General features: G+C 32.7%; 1 protein-coding gene across 1 annotated transcript in view; it reads left to right on the top strand.

The window, feature by feature from the left end:
* HFM1 (helicase for meiosis 1) overlaps positions 1 to 20,405 on the top strand; it is a 38,770-nt gene extending 18,365 nt beyond the window's left edge. The window contains exons 17-38 of the mRNA XM_074908196.1: positions 257 to 390; positions 1,302 to 1,349; positions 4,155 to 4,235; positions 4,858 to 4,949; positions 5,804 to 5,910; positions 6,001 to 6,048; positions 6,262 to 6,359; positions 6,446 to 6,577; positions 9,428 to 9,513; positions 10,504 to 10,587; positions 11,585 to 11,742; positions 12,467 to 12,570; positions 14,086 to 14,241; positions 14,666 to 14,761; positions 15,163 to 15,281; positions 16,118 to 16,197; positions 16,351 to 16,454; positions 18,544 to 18,642; positions 19,101 to 19,161; positions 19,421 to 19,526; positions 19,917 to 20,074; positions 20,339 to 20,405. Coding sequence (XP_074764297.1) covers positions 257 to 390; positions 1,302 to 1,349; positions 4,155 to 4,235; positions 4,858 to 4,949; positions 5,804 to 5,910; positions 6,001 to 6,048; positions 6,262 to 6,359; positions 6,446 to 6,577; positions 9,428 to 9,513; positions 10,504 to 10,587; positions 11,585 to 11,742; positions 12,467 to 12,570; positions 14,086 to 14,241; positions 14,666 to 14,761; positions 15,163 to 15,281; positions 16,118 to 16,197; positions 16,351 to 16,454; positions 18,544 to 18,642; positions 19,101 to 19,161; positions 19,421 to 19,526; positions 19,917 to 20,074; positions 20,339 to 20,405 — 2,218 coding nt within the window. The remainder of the gene's footprint in view (positions 1 to 256; positions 391 to 1,301; positions 1,350 to 4,154; positions 4,236 to 4,857; positions 4,950 to 5,803; positions 5,911 to 6,000; positions 6,049 to 6,261; positions 6,360 to 6,445; positions 6,578 to 9,427; positions 9,514 to 10,503; positions 10,588 to 11,584; positions 11,743 to 12,466; positions 12,571 to 14,085; positions 14,242 to 14,665; positions 14,762 to 15,162; positions 15,282 to 16,117; positions 16,198 to 16,350; positions 16,455 to 18,543; positions 18,643 to 19,100; positions 19,162 to 19,420; positions 19,527 to 19,916; positions 20,075 to 20,338) is intronic.
* The last annotated feature ends 920 nt before the right edge of the window (positions 20,406 to 21,325 follow it).

Below are 21,325 nucleotides of genomic sequence, written 5' to 3'. Positions count from 1 at the left end.
CATAATAAATTCTGATGATTATCTACATATTCTTTACTGTTTTCTATTGATTTCACTGATTAAAGTGAATAGCTCACACACACACCCCCACCCCCACACACCCCAACCCCCAAATAACCAGAAATTTGCAGAAATTTGTGGTTTTGGGGGAGGGGCTTGGTTTGGTTTGTTTTTTCCCCAAAAATAGTTCAGCGCTTTTTGTCATAGTTGTGGGTAAATGTACTTAACTTTTTTTTTTTTTTTTTTTTCCTCTTAGCTTGCACAGGCATCTTGTTGAGCACTTAAATGCAGAAATAGTGCTACATACCGTCACAGATGTTACTGTAGCTTTGGAATGGATACGATCAACATTCTTGTACATTAGAGCCTTAAAAAATCCAACTCATTATGGTTTGTTGGGGTTTTTTTAACTGATAAATTATGACACTAGGATGTATTAGAGCCATATTTGTTTCTGTAATTTTCTTATAGACCATTATTTCATAAGGGATTGAAAATAAGATGTGTAATATGGTCTGTATCATTTTTAGGAATGACAGTTTCAGTTATTTTAATATAAGTAATAGGAATTTTGGCATGGTATAATATCTGAAAACTATGAAGAAGCCATTTACATCATAATGATCTATTTCTTTTTATCTTAATACACTGGACCATGTATTAATGCAGTATCAGGCCATAATGCACTTTTCAGAGCTCAGTATGTAATCTGCTAAGAAAAAAATTTTCTAATATTCCATAGTTTTTCTAAAGCAAGATTTCAATTATCTTAATGCTGGTGTCTTCAATTTGTCTTGTACAGAACAGCTTCTCGGTCCCCAGCCCTGAGTATATCTTTGTTCCTGGCAACTTGCTCTACACCTGATTATGAAGTCATTGGGCACTTGCTGGAGACAATTTTTTTTTAAGGATTTATAGAATGCAACTGGAACATAGTACATCTAGTGCTTGAATGGATGTTACAATTTAGGTGGCCTCCTGTGTTATAAAATAGGAAAACTCTACATGTGAAGATGCTCTGATATTTCTTCAGTTTTTAGGACTCTCATAATTTACATAGGGGAATATCTGCAGCTTTTACCTTTGCACATCTGTTCTAACAACCACTTACTGATACTTAGATACTTACACTATGTAAGGCTTTTGACTTGTTCCCAGTATAATAAATATTTACAAATTCTTCCCTTTGGGGTATTTGTCTGCCTCCCAAAAATAAGCAAATTAGTTTTGAGGGGTAATGATATTGAGAAGGAAGTATGTCACTGTATTAGGTTAAAAAGCCTTTTGTTTTTTTCCTGAAGGTTTTTCATCTGGATTGGATAAAATTGGAATTGAAGCAAAATTACAAGGTAAGTGGCTTTTAAGCTTTTTTCAGTAAGATACTACATTTTAGGGCAGGTTCATCCATTTTTATTATATGTCTCCATTAATTTCAATGATCCCGTCACAGAATAAATGTAATTCACTATGTCGTGCTATAGATTTTATTTAATTATTAATACTTTTGAAACACTATCAGTGCATTTTGATTTGTGAAACAGTTTTTCTGATAGAGAGGAAAAAAATTAAATGCCTTTACTTCATCTCCATATATGGAGCAGAGCACTTTAATTTTGATTGCTCATCATTCTTCCTAATTTTCCTTTGATTGGTTTCATTTGCTTTTGTTATTTTTTGTTGCTATACTTTCAAAAAAGCCTTTTTGAGAAACTGTCATCTTCCCTTCATCATAAATTTAGTGTTGAAAAAAAAAGGATGTAAAACGTAAACATCACCTTGTTTAGAAACAGTTTAAAATTGCACGATTATAGCATGTTAGTCAGCAATAATAAAGAGCAGGTGGAGAGAGGGAACACATTTTTTTTTAATGAGGGATATTTTTTGCATTGGTCATTCAAAAATGCATAAATAATGTGAAAAAGGAATTTTAAAGAACTCCAGAGTGTGGCAGATCTTGCCCAGCAATGGACTTGGTGATTTGGAGGATAGGAGCAGATCTTAAATTCTGTATTTTTGTACAGGTAAATCACAGTACTCACATTGTATAGGATTGCTGTTCAGGCATCTGGACTGATATGATCTGAGACTTCCACTCTCTGACCATGACATTTTGCATTGGAGATGCACATTCTAGTGCATTGTTTGCTTGTTACCTGAAATTTGGCCCTTATGGACTGAATTACTTATTTTGCTTAGTGGCATCAGAGGAAGACTTGCAGTCTTTTGAAGATTTCTGTGCATTAGCAGTCCATACAATATCAGTCATATCTCAGATGTATGGATTCAGTAGATCCTCTTAAGAATTATTTTGCTATTTTAATTCCAAATTTAGTGACGAAATTTTCATATGAATAACAAATGCATAATAGCAAAGAACTGAGAGAATGCAAATACATAATTAAGAAATCGCACTTGGTCTTCGAGCAAGCAGTAATATGAGAACGAGGCATCCAACTTTACAGGTACAAAAAGAAATTAGAGCACCATGTTTTTCCTGTAATACTCTAAAAACAACTGGAAGACTACTTTTAAGAGGCTTTCTTTGCTAAGCCCAGAGTAGAACCCAATTACTGTTAGGGTTTTTTTAATACTTCTATTTAGTTATTTACAATTCCATTAGAAAACCTACAGCTGACTAAATAGTTTGGAAATCAGAACCTCTCATCTTTTAACTATGGAAATAGCATACAACTCTTGATTCATTTGTTTTTCTTAATGTATGTTTTCTAGAAGATCCAAAATAAGTATATTAATAAAGTACTACTTACTAAGATTGTAAATGGAGTTCGGCAAATCTACAAATGCTGTTTTCTCTCTTCATTGAAAGTCTTCATGTCATCATAATTCTGTGTATTTCTATGCTAGACCATTTGGAGCTTAAATATCTGGAGGGGGACCTGGTACATGAAAACATAGACTGATACATGCCCTGAAATTTGTAGAGCAAATACTTGGACTCCACTTACACATTTATTAAATTTTACACAATTATGTAGAAAAATTTGTGATTGTTGTTGGGCTTGGTGGAACTATGCTGAGGCTTAGTTTATTTTATAAGGGTTTCAAGGACCCATCTCCAGGAATACACTTAGTATATACACTACTGCTTGAAGTCTCCAAATATGAGAGACATTGACTATGATTTGCATATAGGAAAAAAAGGAATACTTACCAGTAAGAAAAGTTACCTAGTTCATATGCTCATTCAGTTGTTTTCTACCTTTTTCTGTATTTTAGATCAGGGCATTCTGTTTTTGTCATGTAGGTTGAAAGGAGTGGAGATATGAAGCATGTTACTACCTAAATAAGCCTTTATGGGAGAAGGCAAGGTTTGAGATCACCTCTACAGATAGCGCTAGGGTAGAAGTCTTCACTTAAAAATGTTTTTTAGGTGTGGATTATCTTTCCCTGAAGTGCTCTGATCTTACAAACAATCTCTATTTAAAGTTCTTACAGAATCTAGCTTCTTTTCCCTGCACACGTCAAACATTTTGTAGTAATGTATATAGTTATGTTTTCATACATTTCATGTACATTGTGAATGATTTCTGGTTACTATGGGAACTATCACTTTGAGTGCTTTCCCAACTCAATTTTAAATTCTGAACATTGTATAAATATTTGCCTTTTAATTACCTTGGTTTTGCAAGAGAGAAAACCAAAACATTTTGGTCATCCTCATGCAGATATCTGACTAAATATGTTTAGTGAAATAAATACAAATGCACCTGATACAGTATGAAAATTTCTGATTAAGAATTCATAAATACCTGTGGATATTGAAATTTCAACCAATAAGTGTTAACACTGTTGTGGAAATCTTTTGCATAAATACTGTGAGCTCTCTGGTCTGGCAATCAGAATTGAATATGGCAGCCTGCATTCCATGCATCTAGTTTCTTTTACTTTGCTTCTTTTGCGTTACTGAAAAAGAGTTGAGGTGTCCTGTATCAAATATCTTTCAGGGAGCTTTCCCCAGGCAGAAGTTAACCACCAACTTTAGTAGAAGCAGGATCATGTTCTAAAACCTATACTTAAGTTCAGTGGAATTACTTGGGTATACATTCATTGCAATTTGATGATGTTTCTGGTTTGTACATAGATAAGTTTTTCTGCATGTACTAAAAATAGATATCTTTTCAAATTGTCAACAGAACTGTGTTTGAAGAACCTAAATGATTTATCATCTTTTGATTTGATCAGGATGGATGAAGCAAATAATTTCAAACCAACAGGTAGCACTGTTTTTGAATAAACTAATTCTCAGGGTCACGTTGAGATAGTAGTGAACTATGAAGTGAACACAGTTACTGTGACCTGTTAATAGGAGTACACAAATGTAGTAGAGAGCAGAATCTGAGGGATTGTTTGGCTAGAATATATGAGCAAGTTTCTTTAACAAATCATGGAAGTTCATTCTCTTAGTGCTGATCCATGAATAGATCTTCTCTTGTTGTTGCTGGAAATCTTGTAGATGAGGAGAAAATTACAGAAAATTATCTGAGAATGATTGGATGTGACACAGTGCAATGAAGGGACAGGTTTTATCAATATCTTTCTCTACAATCCTCTGCTAGAGGTGGTTGGATTCTCAGCAGCCACAGTTCACAGTCTGGTATATTAGTGTGAATTCATCTCCATTGGAGAAAACTGTAACTGGCACGTTTCTTTCTGCCACTCTATAATGGGATCAGTAATATCTATCAGATAGCTGGGGGCAATAACATGCTGAGTCAGTGGTGGTAAATCTCATAGAGCCCTGTAATAAGAAAACTAATTTGATTTGTGACTTTAAAAAATACACTAAAAAAAACCCTTGGCGTATTTATTTCTTTAAGGTATATTCTTCTTTTACAGAGACTGGAAGATTAATGGCATGGTATTATATTGCATTTGATACAGTGAAACAATTTTTCAAAATTAAGGGAACAGAGACTTTAAATGAATTGGTAATTTAACTTTTTAAAGAAAATTTACATATGTTTCATTGATTTTAAACAGAATCAAAGATAAGCAGAAGTTCTTATTTCTTTTAACAAGTGCAGACTTAGTTTAAGTATAAAGTTTTAGAGAACACATCTAAATAAATTCCATATGGAGTATTTTTGAGCCTTTGTACTCTGAGATCTTTCAATTTCCAACTCTCTCCCCTCACTAACCTTGCTTACAAAGATAAAAAGTTGCTGAACCTGTTCTTTTTATGTATTAAACAGTGTATTATTTTGTAGTTTAATAGTTACTTTTTACTGCAAAAATCAGCTGCAGGGAGAGCAGATTTTACTTCTAAAAGAATGTTTTTGTCTTTGTGTTTTAAGTAATTTTCCTCTGTCAGATAACAGGTTGTTATTACTACTGTTAAGTCACAAAAGACATTTTGTTTTCAAGCAAATACCATGGTAGAACAGATTGGCCATGAAAAAAATGGAATGCCTGTTGTCCTGTGGCTATCTTTGTTACTAAAGTATGAAGAAAGTAAAGTGAAATACATAAAAGATAGCAAAAACTATTTATATTTGCCTTGTATGTCATAAAGTGTTAGCAGTGTGGTTGATTTTTTGATAATTTCAAGTGGAATAGCAATCTAAAAACTGAAAGAAAAATCTTTCCCTTTTGTTATATAATAGCCTTTATAGGAAGATGAAAGAAAGTTGGTCAGTATTAGAAAAAACTGATTGACCGTCTTCTCACAGTCATAGTGTTGAGACAATATTTTTTTTAAAAGCTTTTTTTAAAAAAAAGTTGGAAGAAATGGTAGAAAAAATGACAAAGACAGACAATTAATCAAAAAGTGAAATTGTTACAGATTACAATGATCTCCAACTGCACAGAATTTCTGGATGTCAAGTTAAGAACAAACGAAAAGAAAATACTGAATAGTTTGAATAAAGACAAGGACAAAATAACAATCAGGTATAAAAAATAAATACATTGAAAAAGGAAGATATCTTTTTAGCAATAAATAAAATTAATAGCAGAATATATGTTTATTTTCATGCATAGGTTTCCAATGGAGGGGAAAATAAAAACAAGAGAAATGAAAATAAACTGGTAAATACTATATTTTGTTCTTTCTTTTTATTGAAAAGCTGTCATTTTATGGCTGTTGAAGTCCATGTTAAAATTTGTCTCACTTTATAGAGGACTAAATTTTGCATTTCATTATTTCTACCCTGAATTTTCTTTTGTTTTCCAGTAGAAACTTTTATGTTGCTGTACTCTGCTTACTGTATGGCTTATACACCCAAAAATATTTTTTTTCAGTCTTATTCAGGCTCAGCTAGGATGCATTCCTATTCAAGACTTTACTTTGACACAAGATACTGGCAGAATATTTAGAAATGGCATAAGAGTTACTAGATGTATGGTAAAATTTAATCCTTTTTTGGTACATATAATAAAAAGCTACATTTTATTTGATTAATACAAGTCAATCTTATTTTTACAGGGTTATCTGACTTTTTGGCATCGTGCAAGAACAACTTTTCTGCTTTATTAAACTCTTTGATTTTAGCAAAGTGTTTCAGGTGCAAACTTTGGGAAAATTCACTTCATGTGTCTAAACAACTGGAAAAAATTGGTAGGTACTAGTCAGAAATCATGAAGGTGTAATCTGATAGAGAATCAAAACTCATAATTAGCCTGCTAATTTCTGGAGTGTTTTCTTGCATAATTAAATGAGTCTCTCCTAATTTCTCATTTGCCACAACTCGGTACCATAGTTGTCAGAACAGTCTGTCGTGATAAAAGTAAAAGTAATCCATTTAGTAGTTTTCTTCAGGCTTGCAAAGTATTTCAGAGTTGCTCTTTTTTCTTAATGTTCATCTCAGTATCTTGGGCATATTTCACATTTGTGTGATTGCACATCTCTGAATAGGCTATGCCTGCCTTTCCAAACAGCTGTCACCGTAGGTCCTGTTACTCATATGCGTGAAAGCCCTTTAATTTGCATTGACATGGATAGGAATCATGAAATAGAAATAAACTTACTGTGCGTGAGGTTCTATACACCTGAGGATCACAAGTTTCTAACAACGTTCTTCCTGTCACAGTGTCCTGTTACTAGACAAACTTCTGGCTGGAAGTACAAACTTGTCATAATTATTTGAAAAGGAGTTCAAAAATTTTTGAGTCCTCTGTATTACAAAAATGTAGTTATACTTGTTTGAGGTAGTAGTATAGCTTCCTGACTTGATGTCTGGTCTTACCATACTGTCATGCTTTCAGAATTCACTGTAGTGTTCTCTGTATTTGCTTTGCAAATTAGAGAATAACTAAGCCAGAAGATCCATATGGTACAGTACATTGCAGCCTTGCCAGCTCAGGTGCGGAAGCTGTATTGCTTCATTCACGTGGATTCAAAGCAAGGGACAGGGCTTAGCTTGTGCACAGCACAGTACAGTGTGGTGGGAGTCCATTTCCACTACTTTTGTATCTGTGCCGATGTGCACGCAGTCATTTGGGGAATCTGCCTCATGTTCAGCATTTCTAGGGGGTTAGGATGAGTGGAATAAACATTGCACTTGCAGTGTAAACAAACCCTCTCTTGTCACTATATTCAAGTATATAATAAATAATATTTAGAATAAAAGAATAAAGAATAAAGTAAGGTTTACATCTCTGTCCTGGTTTCCTTTTATTTGGTATTTCTTCCTATGCTGTCATTGCTCTTGCAGCATATGTTACAAAGAATTGCTGACTTTCAAAGTTCCATTTGTTCTGCTCACAGGCTTCTTTTGAACCATCTGCTGATAGTTCACTCTCTTTTCCCGAATCAAATATTGAATTGATGCCTATAGTATGATGTCTGATTCTTGACCTCTGTCATGCTATGGCTGCTAAGCCTATGTGTGTTTGTGAAGTTAAGTGAATTGTTTGAGCTGACAGAAATTTACTGATACTATGTAACATATTCAGAAATTCCTAATTTTTAAACTCTTTAAATAAAACTCAGTATATATTTTTTTAATCTTGAAAAAGCCTTAGTAATCAAATCAGTTTTCTTTATAGGAGTTACTGTTCTTTAACGGCATTTGGCCTTACTGAGATTGAGGATTCAGTTGAATTCTTACTGCATTTCTACTACTATCTCAGTTTGTTACTCTTGTCCAATAATGATGCTCCCTCTTGTTGCTGTATGATATGCTTGATTTCTGTTTGCTTGTTCTGACAGATAGGATAATGACCAGCTGCTGTACAGCATTTTATCACATTTACTACTTGTTCAGCTTGATTTACACCTCTGTTTTTTTCTTGCTTGGAAATAGATTAAAAACAAAGTGAAAAATTCCTATTTATATCTCATAATTTTTCACTGGTGGAAACCATTCTGCGATGTTAGGAATTATGACAAAAGAACTAGTCTTCAGCTTTACTTACAAAGAAGCAAGGTAACAGCTCTAACTGGAGTAGCTGCAGAAGTAATAAGTGAGAGTTTTAAGTCTTCAGACTGTTTGCAAGAGCTTCTGCAAAGAAGAGTGGAGATGGTAGAAGATGCCTTCCCTAAGTCAGACCTAAAAGGTGTTCAAATACACATAAGAGGACAAAAGGTCTTCTCTTTCTCTAAATCATTAACCTCTTGAGTTGAAATGAGTCTTTTCTTACAGGATTGCTGTAACATCTTCCAAGATGCAATCTAAGAGTCTCCTGAGAGGTTTCCCACTTAATTTTCAGATCTCTTTTACTGTTTCTGCAGCATTAAGTATGAAGAATCCATATACTCATTCTAAGTATTTGGTATATCTTTTATATAACATTATTGCAGTTATTGTAGTAGGCGTTACTTCCAGGTAAGGGAAATGCCTTTTCATGTTGTGAGGACTCTAAATCTCACTGGAAGTTTGAAAGAACTGGGAATCATGAAGATTGTATGTGGAATTCTCTGCCAGTCTGATTTTGTGGCAGATAAGCCATGGGAAAAATTTTTGCTAAATCTTCAAAGACTCCTAGATGCTTATAATAAATTGGGTTTTGAGTGAATTTCATTATTAGCTTGCTTAAAAACATCGAGATCCATATGACTTTAACATAGATAAATAATTTCTTGAATAGGGAAAAAATTTCTGAGATAAAGAATGCTGTGCGATGTGCTTTTTTTCATCATATATATGCAGAACATGTTTCTTGATTCTTGTAGAAAGTGATCTAAAATCTGTTTTACTCTAGAAAACATAACAAAATTGTCAGTATTGAAATATTGAATGTTTTCATGTTTGATTTGTATTGCATTTCTTTTTACTAATGTATAAGTGAAATTAAATAATATTAAAATACTTAACTGAAAATAAGTTTAATAATACGCTGGGCAAAAAACTGGGACAAATGTACTATAAAATTATTTTTGCTTTGGTTTTACCTGCTATAATGCAGTTGAGAATAATTTGAGCTTGGTGATTGTCATTTAACAGCATAAAACTCAATTTTTTCACAGGTGTATCACTGTCAAACACTATGGTAAATGCTGGGCTGACATCATTTAAAAAAATAGAAGACACAAATGCAAGGGAACTTGAATTGGTAATATGTTGTATGCAGATAAATATGATAAAGAAAATATCGAGTATTAATAATGTTACCAGTAAAAGCAGAATGGTTAATATATGCATCTGCTATATGATTGTCAGTAAAATTGAGTGGTTTAAGTGGTTTATTCATTTATACTAGTGAATTTAAAAAAAAAAAAAAAAAGTGGCTACTGCTATTTTTGTTGAACATGTGCATGGTGTTTTGTTCTAGCAAATTTAATGTGGATGATTTCACTGATTTGGCTGGGTTTGGAAAGCAGTTGCTTAAATATATTGAATTTCATCATTAACATGTTTTGAAGCAAAGGACAATCCTTTTGTATAAAGGACTCCCTTTTAGGAATGTTAGAAATAATATCAAAGGGAATATGTATTTACAGATTCTCTTAATATATGTTAATGACGAGAATCCTGAATTTGTTATTGCTAGTTTTAGTTAAAAATAATCATAGAATAAAATTCTTCTGAATCATCTATAAAGCATTTCTTATTTTAAGAGAGTAAGATTTTACTCCAGGACAAGCTCTTCAGCTCTTGGCTTCTTTTCTGACGGAACTGTTTTTCCAGTGTTCTGGAAGATACAACATATTCGTAAAGGAAATTGATCTTACTTGGATTTTTCTGTTTTGACTTTAGGAATTTGATTCTCTTTTCTGCCCCCTTTTACAGTTTTCCTTTAACTTGTTTTGTTTTGACTGAAGCTAGTGCAACATAGAAAAGTCATCTCATATAAAAGTAGTCAGGTTTTGAGGTGATTGGCTAGTTCATTGCCTGGTACCTGAACAGCAGTGGTGGCAACATGAAAAGTATTTTCTATTGGATATGTTGCTATTCTGGCCATCACTGACAGTAGAGAAACAGGGGTGATAAGGACTTTTGTTGATAGCTTGGTTACTCTGGTGACTTTGATTCCTTGGGTTTACATTTCTGTTGGCATCTCTGATTAGCTGAATCTATCAGAAATTAAATTGAATCTTTACAGATATTAAACAGACATCCTCCTTTTGGGAACCAGATAAAAGAATCTGTTTTACACCTTCCAAAATATGAACTTGACATTGAACAGGTAATTTTTTTTTTTATTTATGTTGTGGTTTTATGCTGATAATATTAAATGAAAGAGCAAATACTGACTTAAAGAAATTTTGAGCCTTCACTGATAGAAGATTACACAATATTATGGCCTCTTTCCACCTTAGCATGTATAATCAAACTCTTAAACATCAACAGAGAGCCTTGGAATAGACATTCCGTATAATAAATCGGACCCTCTCTCATTAATAGCATTTTATGTTACAGATGCAAACCAGTGTATTCCACATTCTGGCATTATATGTGAATCTGAGAGGTCTCTTCTATCTTGAATATAAACAAACCCTAGAGACAGAAAAACATCCATATAAAACTTACTAAAGAAGCATTAATTCATGTTAATTTTCTACATCACACTTAGGAATATAAAGGAACAGTAAATTATTACATTAACATAGTTAGTACTCTTTCAAAGGAAGGGTGCAATTCCCTGTGCAGTCAAGAGCTTTGAGGTTCTGATTTTTGTCTTTAAACAGGTCACATAGCCACTCTACCTTTCTCAAATGCAAAATTTGAAAAATAGTCTTAAAGTGTCTCATGAAGTTGGTACAAAGACACCTTTGAAGTTAAACACTCAATAAATGTGTGAGCTAATACTGTTATAATGATCAGTTCTATTTTATTTGACATAATAGCAGATGAGTATCTCTGAAGTTATTCTCAGAATAAAGATTTAACAATTATAAATATGGAGAAATGTTGGGATGCCAAAATATACCTAGTAATTTTTCAAGGGCTATCATGTAGACTGACTTTTATTCACGATACTTAAATCAAATTTAGGATATTCAACTATGTGCAAGTTAGTACTGTATAATAGTGTCTCAGAACAACAAAAATTGTACCGCAAACTGAAATTGCTTGAATCGAGCTTTTGTGCTTGTATCAACAGTTAAAAATTTATGGAAGGGTGTATATTTTACTTTGCTTATTTTAGCAGTAATGTCGTCTTCTATATAATTTTTTCCTAGCTTCCAAAATACAGTGATACATTGGCTGAAATCTTAGTAAACATCAAATTAACAAACTATGAGCAGCTACAGACAAAGAGAACAGCGACAGACTTTCACTATGTTACATTGGTGATAGGAGATGCTGACAACAAAGTCATTTTTAATCAGAAAATTATGTATGTATGATCAGGTTTTTTTGCCTCACATCTTTTAAGGGTGTTGGCTTTTAATCCTTTCTGTGACTTGCAGTTTTTGCAATACTTTCTACTGATGCCAAATGGGACAAAATAATTCTTTATCCTACAGCATTTTTTAGTCACTGTTGTAATTTAAAATGCTGCACAAGATTCAGAAACCCCCAAAATATGCGAGTGTGCTTGTCAGTACAGAGAGTATGTGTAAATATCTGAACAACAGTGGCGTGATATTATGGAACTCATAATTTCCACATAAATGTAAAACAAGTATAATACCTATTAAAAAGATACATCCTCAAGTTCTTCCTTACTCTTATTAGCTATTTTTCTTTAATTATATCATATCATCAAAGTTGTTTTTCACTCAGAGTTGAAATTAAATTCTCCAGTTGGCAAAGATATGCTTGGAACAAATGGGAAAGGGGAACAAAATCTTTTCCAACTGCGTGACCTTCATATGATTTCTAGCCAAAGTCTGGCACTTATGGCAGAACTGAAAATGATCTGCAGGATCCTGGCACTCTTATGGCCATAAATCATATTTTCATATCAGTATTATTGGAAGGTTATTCTTAGGCCACTTATCAAGCAAAATCCAAGAACTAAGACCAAGTAAAGGCTCTTTTACTTGGTTACAGATGCCATAGTATACAGTTTTGTTTTCATTGTCCATGTCTAACAAAATATTATTGATCTATTACAGGGATTCTGTGCTGCTGAAAACTGGAAATTGGATGAAGAAAATAGAAGTGAAAAGAGCTCTTAAATCAGAGGACATTAGTATAAATTTAATTAGTTCTGATTATGGTACGTTGATTATTATGCTTTTAATTTAAAAACAACTGCGTAGGAATTTTGAATAAATTATTAAAACACTTTATATCAAGCAAAAAATATGATAAAATGAAGTGATCTTGAAACAAAATTCTATTACATGTTTTTTACTGTGTTGGGTATTATCTAACACTCTTAATTACATATCTGTTTGTTTCATTTACTAGCATATTAATGAACTGGGAAACACCAAAACTGTTACTAGGAGATACTATTTTGCTTTCTTGATACAGATTAAGATTCTCTTTTACCCTCACTTTCAAGTTGAATTAACTTTCAATAGGGACAGCCTATCAGCTTGATAGGTTGTTTGTGCTGTAAAGAGTTGCCTTTGTGAATGGTTAGGTTTTGCATTGTGATAAAAATGTATTAGATATGGATTCATCTCCACTTCAGTAGCAAGAAATTTCTACAGTGGAAAATTTTGTGCCTTAATGTGTGTAGATTTAAACATTGGTCCCCTCAGTGTCAATTTCCATAGAACTGGAACAATAGCAGCAGAGGAGGAGTGACAGTGATGACCTTGAAACACAGAACTTTGAAATACAGTTTATTAGAGTGGCTGTATTAAATTCTGTCATCATGCCCACCTGTAAAGAAGATTGCTGTGTGCTAGATTAATTGAAGTATAGTTGGTGCTTCCATGATAAACATTGAGTATTGAGACTATTACAATAATCAAGCGTGGAATAATCTGTATTCCTATGGCTAAATTTGTGGCTTAGGAAAAAGAAGGGTTTTCTAACCAAACAGAAGTGAAGAAGGAATTGTCCTTTTATTACTACTTGGCTATCTACATGTTCTGCTGAGTTCAGTAAAACTCAACACAACAGTTAATTTGTCTGAAATCGTTAACAGTGAAGTTAGCCTAAAAGCAGGTCTTCCTAGTCTCTACTTATTTTAAAGTCTGCTTCTGTTTCAGACTTAAACGAAATCTCTCATTTTTTAAAAGCCTGTCTGGTTTTCCAGCAATATGTGCCTAATAAAAGACAAAAATACTCTTTTTACAAATGGTGTGTCTCATAATCTTTTATGAATCTGGGTTTAATTAGAATTAGAACCATTACTAGCATTCAGTTTCAAAAGTACTATCAACATACTAATTTTATGCCTTTGCCAGTATTGAGCTGCTGTTACTCCTGTAACACAAACTGCAGTACAGTTTTAAAGTTTAAATTATCTTGGCAGTGCAAAGCCGTAAATAAATGTAGTTTCCACACAATACAGAACGATTATTTTAAAGTGCTAATTTTGTTACTCAAGTAACCATGTCTTTAAGTCTGAAAATGTTTGGGTTTTTAAATCTCAGTCATAAAGAATCCATTCATATAATAGCGTGGGTTTAATGGTATGTTATCTTAACAAATTTCCATGATCTTTTAATAAAATTTATACTTTCTTAAACTCTTCAGTAAAATTAAAGAGAGTAAAACTAAAGAGTAACAGTTTATAGCAATTTTAAATATTTTTGTCTTTTTTTCTTCAAAGTTGGCCTTGATGTACAGCAAGCCTATACAGCCTTTTACTTAACACCAAAACCAGTGGGAAGTAAGGTGGCTACAAATCAAAAACTGAAAGCTGAGTCTTCATTTGATATGCATTATGGCTCACCACAAAGTCTGCCAGCAGCAAAAGTAGATACAGGTAAACAGTCAGATCACAACATCTGCTTAATAGCAAAGTCAACAGAAAATTCAATTTTCTTTCAGTAGAGAGCTATATCTTTATTTATCCATACTGTTTCTTTCTCATGTTAAATAAAAATACAATGCTGCTGCTTCTGCTTGTCAAGTACTACAGTGTAGTTCTTTGAATTTGGAAGTAAGAAAAATCATAGGTGTTTGGTATCTAATATTACTGTTTCAATTTGGGAATGTGGTAGTAATTCTGTTTTTCAGTAGCATTGATGAATTTCTTTCCAATTACATTGCTTGTGCTGCCCAAAGTTTTGCTGTAGGCAACAAAATTCTAGTGACCCAGATTACTTCTAGCCTCTTACTGCCTGAAGTACTCTCTCAACAATACATATGAAATAAAAAATAAGCATTTCTATATTATATTTATCTAGGAGGCAGATCTAAAAATGAGATTACTTACAAGAAATACGGAAACAGAGAATGCAACCATCGCTGTAAAAATAAGGATGTGTGTGGACATGACTGCTGTGAGTTTCATTAAATTTACAATTTCTGTTACTTTTAGACAAATATAATTTCATATAGCTTCATTTATACCAGTAGCTACATTAACAGAAGCAGTGTAAGCAAGAGAGTCAGGCCTGAGTTGTTGCTATAATGCAGTCCTAAAAACAGTAAGAAAAAACTTTGTCAGTAACACTTTTAGAGACACGACAAGGATTAATAATATTTTTCAGAACATCTAGCATATAATTTAAGAGCAACATCAAGTGCGTTAAATTTTTATATAAACATTGGTGTGTTACATCTTTTAGGATCTTTCATTAGACAATACTAAGCTTAGTGGTAAAGTTTCCATTGATCTGGAAAGAATTAGAATTTATCCCTTCTAAACTAATCTGAAGATTATTTTAATTCCTTTTCTCAGGTAAAACTGGAGTACCTCCAAACTCTGAGATGAATGGAGATTCAAAGTTTTCTTTGTACTTAGCTGATTTAAGGAGCAGGAACTCAATTTCGTCTCTACCCCCAGTAAAACGATTAAAGGTTCATTTGAATAGTCAGACATTGAATAGATTTATTTTAATCTGTTATGTATTTGTATATATTGTTTCCAGAGATAATTTTATAACTAAATATAAACATTCAAGTTTGTCTTTTCTGGGTAGAATGCAAAAAGCAAAGCAGTACAAAGGTACCAAAGGTCCAGGAATCTTTGAAAGGTTCTCCTGATGTTTGGAATGCTTCCAGTGATCCACTTCTGTGCATGTACTCTTTGTTTTTACTTTGATGGCATTTGCTAGATTGTGATGAGGTGAGGTACAGGGGCATCATTGGAAGGTACTATACGGTGACTTGGTTTTGGCAAAATATGATCTGAATGACAATAGTGGTATTTATCAGAGTAATGATACTAAGAGATCTTTTTGCATTGACAGGTAGATCCACTTGCTTATAAGAAAAGCAACCATGTTAGTTTTTAACCTCTGAAAGATTTCATGGCTTACACTTTATTCCTTTGAATGTAATACTAAACTAATTCTTTCTGAAGCAAGAATGGCATTTGAGATATCGGAGTGTTTTATTTCCTCCTTACAGTTTTGCTTTCTTGTTTGCAATAGAGAATGAGTTAGCCTATAGCTAATACAGATGAGGGTTAGTGAATCAGTCTTGACTTTGCCACGGTACTTGGATAACTCCATTAGAAGCATGTAATTTAAACCTTTTTAACTGATTATGCTAGATAAGCAGATAAACAGAAACGTCTTATGATCTTTAAAAATTATCCTAACAATATAATATTAATGATATTAAGATTGTTAAAAAACAATTATTTTCAATATGTTTATACCCTATAAATTACAATAATCTGCTTTCTTTAGATGCAGATGTTAAATCAAGCTCAAAATGTGGATCTCAAACAATTTGTTTTTACACCTAAGACTTTGCTGACATTGCCAAGGTACTGATTAATATAAATAACAAACAAGAAACCTGCCTTATTTTAGTTAGTATGTTAAGTTGTAACAACTAAAAACTGTTTTCTTAACAAAATTATTTTACAGCTTTCTGCAACTGTTTTACTGACGTGACTGGTTTTATTTTTTTTCAATAGGTCTAGCAATAAAGAGTCCTCTTCATCCCCTTCAGTGGACCAGGAAGATAATAGCTTAGGAGTAGCTCAGAAACAACTGCAATCTTGGAATTATGGAAAGAGTAGTAAGTTATTGCTAATGTTTGAAGTTATGATTTTCACTGCTTTGATCTGAAAACTAAGAAGTGCTGAAATCACTAGAACAACCAGTTCTATATCAGCGTTATAGAACACTGAATGTATAGGGAAATATAGTGGCCCTAACTGGCTTTCCTTCTGGTATCAGTAAGAATTTCTAATATAGATCTAAGCATCTAAATGTACCTTTAAATATAACAGTAAAGACTAAATCAAATATATGAAGGCCCAAATCTGTAAATACTTCCTGAAAGGTATTTTACCCCTTTCTGCTGGAAGAAGTTAGTGAAATATGAGCTTTTCTTTGGTAGTTGACAAAATATGAGCATCCAGTAACTGAGTTCATAACTAGTAAAATATCTCTATCTGGAAAAAAATTTCCTCTTTGTTTCTCTTCAACTGGAAAGGCCACAAGTTTTTCTACATTTGGTGTTAAACGATCAGTCTTCATTATCAGTATACAACTATGATGTTCTCTTCTCTGCATGCCTTTTGCTGTTGTATTTGGTGACAGTAGATTGATGGGAATCAGATTTTGATTAATTTTGCTAATAAGTAGTAGCTCCAATGTTTAGGTTGTACTCAGACATATAAGAAACACTGTGCTGAAATGAATTGAAATGGTTTTTAGTTCATACTGCTTTAACTGCTGGCAGCTATGCTGCATAATTTCATTTTTAGTTAATATTTTGATGATGGGATTGTGATTCCATTCCTTCAGTGCTTCATGTTTTCCTGCCATACTAATTTACCTGTTGTAGTTGTTATCTAGTCTTAAAATAGAAGACTGTTGCATAGCCGTATCATTGATTGCTGGGTGGAGTGGGCAGTTAATGTATGATATAATTGTGTTAAAAGAATAAAGTCATGGGAAGACAGATGGATATTCCAGTAGAGCTATAGTTATGCTCAAGAAGATCTTAAAGGAAATCATACAGAATCAAGGGGACGTAGTAGATATTGCTAACTAAAAAACATCTCCATGTGATAGTAGCAGAAAAGATAACCTTGGCCATATTGATTGGGCCAGCTGCATTTTAAAAAATGCACCAAAAGTAGTTCTAATGAAGTAAGGTATCAGTTCATATGATTTTTATAGGGTTAACTGCATCTGTAATATGGTAACTTTCCATTCCATACAAAAAAAAAAAAAAAGCAGCAGGTAATTAAGAATATACTGTGAAATTTCAGTAACCTAAACATGTACAGTTTGTGTGTCTTTGCAATAATGCACTGTGCTGACTGTGCACATCCAAAATTACAGTAGCAGTGCTTTCCTGGTGTTGCCAGTGTCTGTGGAACAGGATTTTTGGTTTGAGCCTGTCCTGCTCCCCCTCTATTGAAGGGGGAGACCTGGATCAGTGTTTTCTAGGCATATTAGGGCCATGACAACAGAATGAAGATTCCAGCACTGTCTGATGCTGGAGGACAGTATGGCAGAAGAGAGATGAAAAAAAATAGCACAGGGAATTGGATTGGTGATGAAAAGAGAGAACACAACAAACAAAAGGGAAAGAGAGTAAGAGAGGAAACAGGAAAGTCATCTTTGCACCAGAAAATAAAGTATTCTAAGCCATTAACAATCACATTTAAAGTAAGAATTTTAACAACAATGCTTAAGAGTGTGTTTGTTGTGGCTAGTTTTTATACATTAGATGTATAGGAGGAAGGAAATACTCAGAGTTCTTTAGAAACTGTGGACAGAAAAAGGGACTGAATTGAAAGTATTAAATTTGGAATCAAACAATGCTTCTGACAAAGGGAAGGAATGAAATTGCAGTGATTTTTTTATAAGGCCTGTTTTTCTAGAATCTACACTGAGGATAACTTTTCTCCAAATAACACTGAGGAAAAAATGCATATGTGACAACCCTTTCAATAGATTGAAAAACTGGTCATAAAACATAGCACAGTTTTTGTTCTACTTGTCCATTACAAACGTATTACAGCTTTCTCTTGGAAACATTTCGTGTTTGTGAGTGAGAAGAGCTAAGCAACAATGGCATTAAAAAAAAAAAAAAAAGTCTTTAATGCAAAACTTGACGATACAGATAAAAGCAGATCCTTGTTTTTCAGATGCTTTGGATATGGACTTTGAACTGAGAGATGACGTTTGGGATGATATTGATGATGAGAAATTAGTATTTGCTAGCAATTTTGCCAGTAGAGAATTGGGTAAAGTCATTTTAAAAAATTCTTTGCTTCCTAAATACATATTATTTTACAGGCTGCTATTTGAAAATAGTTTGTTGTAGTATACAGTGAATAGAACTATCTGAAATTTTTTGGTTAATTGATTTGACCACCAGGTTTATTACTCTATTTTGAATGTCAGCTGTATTGAGACAAATCTATGGAAAGGAAAGTTGAGAAAGTCACAATATTTTTTTTTTTTCAGATGGCCTGCAACTGCATATTTGTTATTTTATCTGACTGCTTATCTCTGCTTATCTTTACACTAGACCAATACCACAGAAGAAATATGTCAAGTATTAAGACATTTGAATAACTGTTAAACTATTGTTTATCATATTATGTAAAAGATTTACAAGGGGTTTCAGCTGTTTTGTGACTTGGTTTCTAAAACTTTCATTCTTATGTGGAACATGGAAATATCTGCCTTCAAATTCCAGATGAGTGTGAACCACTTTGCCAGTATACAAGAAGCAAAGCCACAAATGACATTTCAAAAGAGTAAGCATTATATAATTTATGAGAGTTTTATTCAGTTAAAAATATTGTCTGTATATCACATGTATCTGTATAATTAGATGTAATTGTTCACTCATAAAAGTGAGTGGAATTTCAACTTCTAAAAGGTATGAACTGTTGAATGATTTGGGTTTTTTTTTATTTAAGTGTGTATGGAAGTAAGTAGAAAATCCTGAACTGACAAGTAAATAATTTTGCACTTCTGTAAAAATACTTAAAATATTCAACTTAATATTTTCAGTTTGTGCATATTACAAGATGAAACCAATATTCAGAACTCGGTTGTTTCTGTGGTTAACAGCACATCAAAAGTGAATTTATCTGTACAGAGTGGAAATATAAATATGGTGAGTAAAAGTATTTAAACAGAATTTCCTATAATTAGAGTATTTCATGTGTAAATACTATTTACCAGATATTTACCATATCTGACTTATGAATCTGTTTGGACATGCTGAATTTCTGAACCATTCTGTGTTGTCCAGACATGCGTGCATCCTGTTGATATTCATGATACAGAGAACTAAGGCTTGAATTTATTTTATATAGTATGACTTCAAAACTATTCACTGAATTTGATTGTGTTGTGATTCTGCAAGTCATACAGTATGTAACTATATTTATCATGTTCTTGGTCCTTGTCAAATACCATAATATCAATATGAATATCTGCACTACATACTACAACAATCTGGCAGTTTCTCTTTTGGTTTGTTGTTTTAACATTTACATTTCAGTTCGGTTTTCAAGAAAAAAAGCATTCAAATCCTTCACAAGATCTGAAAAATGTGCAGTGTTCTTCAATCTCAAAAATAATCTCAGATTCTCCCAAATTCACTAGGAAAGAGGATTTTTTTATTTTCACAAAAGAAAAGGAAAAAGAAGTGGATCCCAGGTAATAAAAAGTTTCTATTGTCTTGGTGTTCTAGTGCTTAGTTCTTCATGGAACACAGACATTAAGGCAATGTGTTAATTTTTAACATTAATTTTAAAAAGATGAATTTTCACAGTAATAGTGACAATTAACTTTTCTTAGAAAGGAAAATACTTTAAAATTATTTTGCTTGTGTTGATATCTCTTGACTGTATAGTGCCTGATTTCACAGGCTTTGATGTACTATACCTAATTTAATTTTCTTGTTTGCTTAATCTTCATTAGATATCTTCTTGATGATGAAATCAGTGATGTCAAGCCCTTTCTTGGAATATTTGATGGCATTTTGTAAAACATATAAACAAAATACACTGTAAGTGCTGAGGGAAAAAAAAGTCATTTTTACAGAGTGAAGTCTTCAAATTCAATTAAGAGAACTTCATTTCTGTTGTATACCTATTTACCAATAGCTGGATTGCTGCATAGAGTAGATAATAACAAAACTGATGCCTAATTTATGAAATTCTAGGTTTATTATCTGATTTTGATATATACTTAAATATTTGTTTGTTGACCTTGCTGTTCTCAGGATTACAAAGAAAAATATAGGAATGTGTCAAAGAACAGTTCTCAAACTGAGGATGCTTTTATAGATAAAGTAAAAATCACATAAGGAAAAGTAAGCTGTTTATTACATGCCCTGCTCACAAGTACTCTTTAAATGTATGAAAGACTCTTTTCTCAGAAATTTCTTAATGCCTTTTTGTTTTGTCTTTCTGTTTCTCTAATGCTGAATAACACTGATTTTGTAAAATAATTAGATTTATGTAGAAGTAATAGAATGGTAAATTATTCTAGACTATATTTCTTTTGACAGTGCTATCAACTTTTATTAATAAAAAAATGCAACTTCCTTCAAGCAAACATGTTTCCAGACTCTCAAAAAAACAGCTGTAAAGTATCTATAAAGAGTATTTGAAAGTTGTGTTTGGCTGTTTTGACATCCAAAGTCATAAAATGGACATTTATGCATCCTAGATTCAGACAACCAAACATTGGTTTTGGGTATCTTCTTGTAGCTCTGGTGTTTGAACATTTGACCTTGAAAATTCAATAGTTAGAAAAATACGTGATACTGCCTAAAATCCAAGAGAATGTTAATTATTCAAAATGTGTGGAATTAAAATGTTAAAATCACATATGGAACCTTAGCTGTCTGTTCTTGCAAACTTGTTTGTGGTGCATCTAAATGCAACCATGTTTTGCTGCACT

The sequence above is a fragment of the Athene noctua genome, chromosome 5 (genome assembly GCF_965140245.1).
Source record: "Athene noctua chromosome 5, bAthNoc1.hap1.1, whole genome shotgun sequence".
Classification (NCBI taxonomy): Eukaryota; Metazoa; Chordata; class Aves; order Strigiformes; family Strigidae; genus Athene; species Athene noctua.
Note: the sequence above shows the minus strand (reverse complement) of the source record. Positions and strands in the feature narration are given on the sequence as shown.